The 6,955-nt window shown below is 61.4% G+C and overlaps 1 protein-coding gene across 1 annotated transcript; it reads right to left on the reverse strand.

Moving 5' to 3' along the window:
* Positions 1–47: 47 nt before the first annotated feature.
* Positions 48–6,951, reverse strand: FRMD8 (FERM domain containing 8; the record flags this gene model as incomplete). The annotated part of the gene is made up of 5 exons (XM_057423298.1): positions 48–236; positions 721–844; positions 2,585–2,776; positions 4,152–4,318; positions 6,901–6,951. Coding segments are annotated over 5 exons (723 nt in total), but the record flags the coding sequence as incomplete, so codon positions are not given.
* Between the last annotated feature and the right edge of the window lie 4 nt (positions 6,952–6,955).

A 6,955-nucleotide genomic window follows, 5' to 3' on the forward strand; every position in this document is an offset into this window, starting at 1 on the left:
CCCCACAACACCTCCACTGCCCCCCCAGTGCCCCCCAAGCGCTGTACCTGTGGGGAGAACACCCGCAGCAGCCGGTTCACGGGGGCTCCCTCGTGGTCCCCATCAAACTCCAGCCAGAGCTGGGGGGGCCCTGCGGCCTCATCCCCCTCCTGCCCCACGGCCTCGTCCCCCTCCTGCCCCACGGCGCCCACCAGCTCCCAGCACAGCTCGGGGTAGGTCAGCGTCAGCAGCACGTGCTGAGGGGCAGGGGGGCGTCAGCCCCATGGCTGCCCTACAGCCTCCTCCCCCTGCCCCACAGCCTCCTTCACATGCCCCATGGTGTCTCATCACAACTGCCCCCGCGACAGCCCCAGTCCCCATCCTGCCCCATAGACCCCCCCTGGACTTGATACTGCCCCATAGACCCCCCCCCGGACTTGATACTGCCCCATAGACCCCCCCCCGGACTTGATACTGCCCCATAGAACCCCCCTGGACTTGATACTGCCCCATAGACCATACTGTGGGCCTGAACCTGCCCCATGAACACCACTCCATCCCCAGCCCTGCCCCACAGACCCTGCTGTGGGCCTAATCCTGTGCAACAGACCCCACTGTGGCCCCAGTCCTGCCCCACAGACCCCACTGTGAGGCTGATCCTGCCCAGACCCTGCTGTAAGCTAGATCCTGCCCCATAGACCCCCCCCATGGCCCCAATCCTGCCCCACGGAGCCCCCATACCTTCTCCCGGGGGTCGATGATGGTGACCCCCTCCAGCCCCACAGCAACAGTTACGGGCCGCAGGCCCCCCCGGCCCAGCAGCCCCCCGGAGGGACGCTCGATGGCTCCCGGGAAGAAGGCGCAGCTGGGGGGCGACACAGGGGGGGTCCTGGGTCCCCTCTGCCCCCCCCCAGCTGCACTTGGGGGGTGCAGGAATGGGAGGCACTGGGGGGCCCTGGGTGGCTCTTGAGGTCCTGGGGGGGGGGGGTGCTGGGATCCCATAGGGGGTATGAGGGGTTCCATAGGGGTGTCCTATTGTGGGGGCGTCCCATAGGGGTGACCTATAGGGCTCTCCCATTGGGTGTCCCATAGGGATAACTCATGGGGGATGTCCCACTTGGGTGTCCCATTGTGGGGGTGTCCCATAGGGGGGTCCTATTGGAGTATCCCATGGGGGTGCCCCATACGGATCTCCCACTGGGGGGTCTCACTGGGGAGCCCCATAGGGGTCTTCCATAGGGGTCTCCATTGGGTCTCCCATGGGGTCTCCCCTTGTGTCTCCCCTTGGGGTCTCCCATTGGGTCTCCCATGGGGTCTCCCCTTGTGTCTCCCATGGCGGTCTCCCATAGGATCTCCCATTGGGGTCTCCCCTTGTGTCTCCCATAAGGGTCGCCCCTTGTGTCTCCCACAGGGGTCTCCCCTAGGGGTCTCCCATGCGGTCTCCCCTTGTGTCTCCCATGGGGTCTCCCCCTGTGTCTCCCCTTGGGGTCTCCCATTGGGGTCTCCCCTTGTGTCTCCCCTTGGGTCTCCCCTGTGTCTCCCATTGGGGTCTCCCATGGGCTCTCCCCTGTGTCTCCCCTGTGTCTCCCATGGGGTGTCTCATTGGGGTCTCCCCTGTGTCTCCCCTGTGTCTCCCATGGGGTGTCTCATTGGGGTCTCCCATGGGCTCTCCCCTGTGTCTCCCATGGGGTGTCTCATTGGGGTCTCCCATGGGGTCTCCCCTGTGTCTCCCATGGGGTGTCTCATTGGGGTCTCCCCTGTGTCTCCCCTGTGTCTCCCATGGGGTGTCTCATTGGGGTCTCCCATGGGCTCTCCCCTGTGTCTCCCATGGGGTGTCTCATTGGGGTCTCCCCTGTGTCTCCCCTGTGTCTCCCATGGGGTGTCTCATTGGGGTCTCCCATGGGCTCTCCCCTGTGTCTCCCATGGGGTCTCCCCTGTGTCTCCCATGGGGTGTCTCATTGGGGTCTCCCATGGGCTCTCCCCTGTGTCTCCCATGGGGTGTCTCATTGGGGTCTCCCATGGGCTCTCCCCTGTGTCTCCCATGGGGTGTCTCATTGGGGTCTCCCCTGTGTCTCCCCTGTGTCTCCCATGGGGTCTCCCCTGTGTCTCCCATGGGCTCTCCCCTGTGTCTCCCATGGGGTGTCTCATTGGGGTCTCCCATGGGGTCTCCCCTGTGTCTCCCATGGGGTCTCCCCTGTGTCTCCCATGGGGTGTCTCATTGGGGTCTCCCATGGGGTCTCCCCCATGGGGTGTCTCACTGGGGTCTCCCATGGGCTCTCCCCTGTGTCTCCCATGGGGTGTCTCATTGGGGTCTCCCATGGGCTCTCCCCTGTGTCTCCCATGGGGGGTCTCCCATGGGGTCTCCCCTGTGTCTCCCATGGGGTGTCTCACTGGGGTCTCCCATGGGCTCTCCCCTGTGTCTCCCATGGGGTGTCTCATTGGGGTCTCCCATGGGCTCTCCCCTGTGTCTCCCATGGGGTCTCCCCTGTGTCTCCCATGGGGTCTCCCCTGTGTCTCCCATGGGGTGTCTCACTGGGGTCTCCCATGGGCTCTCCCCTGTGTCTCCCATGGGGTGTCTCATTGGGGTCTCCCCCGTGCCCCTCACCCATATCCGGGCAGGTCGTGGCAGCTCCTCAGGAAGCCCCGGTGCAGCTCCGCCGGGGGGGCTCCGGGCCCGGGGGTGCGGGCGAAGGCCTCGAGCAGCCGCTGCTCGGGGGGGGGCTCACGGGGGCCGCGGCGGACGAGCGCCCCCCAGAGCCCCCCCCAGCCCCGCGGCAGCAGCTCCGGCAGCAGGGGCCTGGGGGGGGCCCCGTGGGTCACTATGGGTCGTTGTACGTCCCCATGGCTGCTATGGGGCTCTACGTGTTTCTGTGGGTCTCTATGGGTCTCTATGGGTCTCTATGGGTCCCTATGGGTCTCTATGGGTCTCTATGGGTCTCTATGGGTCTCTATGGGTCTCTGGGTCTTTATGTGTGCCTGTGGTCTCTATGGGTCTCATGTCTATGTGTGTCTATGGTTGCTATGGGTCTCTACGTGTTTCTGTGGGTCTCTATGGGTCTCTATGGGTCCCTATGGGTCTCTGGGTCTTTATGTGTGTCTGTGGTCTCTATGGGTCTCATGTCTATGTGTGTCTATGGTTGCTATGGGTCTCTACGTGTTTCTGTGGGTCTCTATGGGTCCCTATGGGTCTCTGGGTCTTTATGTGTGTCTGTGGTCTCTATGGGTCTCATCTCTGTGTGTGTCTATGGTCTTTCTGGGTCTCTATGGTCTCTGTGGGTCTCTATGGGCCTCTGGGTCTCTATGTGTGTCTATGGTCTCTATGCCTCTCTATGGGTCTCTATGTGGGTCTATGGGTCTCTATGATTTCTATGGGTCTCATCTCTATGTGTTCTACAGTCTCTATGGTCTCTATGGGTCTCTGTGTGTGTCTATGGTCTCTATGTGTGTCTATGGGTCCCTATGGGTCTCTATGGGTCTCTGATCTCTATGGTCTCTATGGGTCTCTGGGTCTTTATGTGTGTCTGTGGTCTCTATGGGTCTCTATGGGTCTCTGATCTCTATGGTCTCAATGGGTCTCTATGGTCTCTATGGACCTCTGGGTCTCTATGGGTCTCTATGGGTCTCTGATCTCTATGGGTCTCTATGGGCCTCTGGGTCTCTATGGGTCTCTATGGGTCTCTGATCTCTATGGGTCTCTATGGGCCTCTGGGTCTCTATGTGTCTCTATGGTCTCTATGGGTCTCTATGTGTGGCTATGGGTCTCTATGATCTCTATGGGTCTCATCTCTGTGTGTCTACAGTCTCTATGGTCTCTACAGGTCTCTATGGGTCCCTATGGGTCTCTATGGGTCTCTGTGTCTCTGTGTGTGTCTATGGTCTCTACAGGTCTCTATGTGTGTCTATGGGTCCCTATGGGTCCCTATGGGTCTCTATGGGTCCCTATGGGTCTCTATGGGTCTCTATGGGTCTCTATGGGTCCCTATGGGTCCCTATGGGTCTCTATGGGTCCCTATGGGTCTCTATGGGTCCCTATGGGTCCCTATGGGTCTCTATGGGTCTCTATGGGTCTCTATGGGTCCCTATGGGTCCCTATGGGTCTCTATGGGTCTCTATGTGTCCCTATGGGTCTCTATGGGTCCCTGTGGGTCCCGGTGTCCCCACGCCCCCCGTACCTGATGGTTCGCGCCGTGTGCAGCCCCGGCTGGAAGGGGCCCAGGCGCAGGCGGCAGCTCAGGGCCCCCAGAGCCAGGGCCTGGGGGGGGTCCAGCGGGAGGCGCCCCCCCAGCACCTGCCCCCGCGCGTCCTCATAGAGCAGCCGCAGCAGCGCCTCCGACTGCACCTGAGACCCACAGGGACCCACACATCACCCCACAGCGCCCCACAGCACCCCACACATCACCCCACAGCGCCCCACAGCGCCCCACAGCACCCCACACATCACCCCACAGCGCCCCACAGCACCCCACACATCACCCCACAGCGCCCCATAGCACCCCACACATCACCCCACAGCGCCCCATAGTGCCCCATAGCACCCCACACATCACCCCACAGCGCCCCACAGCACCCCACACATCACCCCACAGCGCCCCACAGAGCCCCACAGATCCCCACACATCTCCCCACAGCGCCCCACAGCACCCCACACATCACCCCACAGCGCCCCATAGCACCCCACACATCACCCCACAGCGCCCCATAGTGCCCCATAGCACCCCACACTTCAACCCACACATCACCCCACAGCGCCCCACAGTGCCCCATAGCACCCCACACATCACCCCACAGCGCCCCACGGTGACCCATAGCAACCCACACATCACCCCACAGCGCCCCACAGTGACACACAGCGCCCCATGGTGACCCATAGCAACCCACACATCACCCCACAGCACCCCATGGTGACCCACAGCAACCCACATATCACCCGACAGCACCCCACGGTGACCCACAGCACCCCATAGTGACAAACAGCGCCCCATAGTGACCCACAGCGCCCCATGGTGACCCATAGCAACCCACACATCACCCCACAGCACCCCATGGTGACCCACAGCACCCCACGGTGACCCATAGCAACCCACACATCAGCCCACGGTGCCCCATAGTGACCCACAGCGCCCCACGGTGACCCATAGCAACCCACACATCACCCCACAGCACCCCATAGTGATCCATAGCAACCCACACATCACCCCACAGCACCCCATGGTGACCCAGAGCACCCCATGGTGACCCACAACACCCGTAGTGACCCATAGCAACCCACACATCACCCCACAGCACCCCATAGTGACCCACAGCACCCCATAGTGACCCATAGCAACCCACACATCACCCCATAGCGCTCAATAGTGACCCACACCACCCCATAGTGATGCATAGCACCCCATAGAAACCTACAGCACCCCATAGAAACCCACACATCACCACATAGCACCCTGTAGTGACACATACCACCCCACAGAGAAGCACACATCACCCCATAGTGACCCATACCACCCCACAGAGACCCATAGCATCATATAGCACCCCATAGCGACCCATAGCAACCCACACATCACCCCATAGCATCACATAGCACCCCATAGTGGCCCAGAGCACCCCATAGAGACCCACACATCACCCCATAGCACCCTATAGTGACTCCTAGCAACCCATAGCGACCCACAGCAACCCACACATCACCCCATAGCACCCCATAGTGACCTATAGAGACCCATACATCACCCCATAGTGACCCATAGCACCCCAGAGCAGACCACACATCACCCTGTAGCGTCCCATAGCAGCCCACAGAGACCCACAGCATCTCACCGCAACCCACAGAATGACCTATAGCACCCCACAGTGTGACCCACATCACCTCACAGTGTGACCCACACATCACCCCACAGTGTGACCCACATCACCCCACAGTGTGACCCACACATCACCCCACAGTGTGACCCCCATCACCCCACAGTGTGACCCCCACATCACCCCACAGTGTGACCCACATCACCCCACAGTGTGACCCACATCACCCCACAGTGTGACCCACACATCACCCCACAGTGTGACCCCCATCACCCCACAGTGTGACCCCCACATCACCCCACAGTGTGACCCCCACATCACCCCACAGTGTGACCCATACATCACCCCACAGTGTGACCCCCATCACCCCACAGTGTGACCCCCACATCACCCCACAGTGTGACCCACATCACCTCACAGTGTGACCCACATCACCCCACAGTGTGACCCACACATCACCCCACAGTGTGACCCACATCACCCCACAGTGTGACCCACATCACCTCACAGTGTGACCCACATCACCGCACAGTGTGACCCACACATCACCCCACAGTGTGACCCCCACATCACCCCACAGTGTGACCCACACATCACCCCACAGTGTGACCCACATCACCCCACAGTGTGACCCACATCACCCCACAGTGTGACCCCCACATCACCCCACAGTGTGACCCACACATCACCCCACAGTGTGACCCACATCACCCCACAGTGTGACCCCCACATCACCCCACAGTGTGACCCACATCACCCCACAGTGTGACCCACACCACCCCACAGTGTGACCCACACATCACCCCACAGTGTGTCACCCCACAGTGTGACCCCCACATCACCCCACAGTGTGACCACCATCACCCCACAGTGTGACCCCCACATCACCCCACAGTGTGACCCACATCACCCCACAGTGTGGCCCCCACCTCACCCCCCAGTGTGACCCACCTCCCCCCACAGTGTGACCCCCATCACCCCACAGTGTGACCCACATCACCCCACAGTGTGACCCACATCACCCCACAGTGTGACCCACACATCACCCCACAGTGTGACCCACATCACCCCACAGTGTGACCCACACATGCTCCCCTCCCCTCCTCCCCCCCAGCCCCACACCTCCAGCTCCCTGCTCTTGGGGAAGAACACGTTCCTGCGCAGCTGCAGACACGGC

Source organism: Pezoporus wallicus, unplaced genomic scaffold (genome assembly GCF_028554395.1).
Source record: "Pezoporus wallicus isolate ANWC-B61680 ecotype Strahan unplaced genomic scaffold, APGP_CSIRO_Pwel_v1 contig_14169, whole genome shotgun sequence".
Classification (NCBI taxonomy): domain Eukaryota; kingdom Metazoa; phylum Chordata; class Aves; order Psittaciformes; family Psittacidae; genus Pezoporus; species Pezoporus wallicus.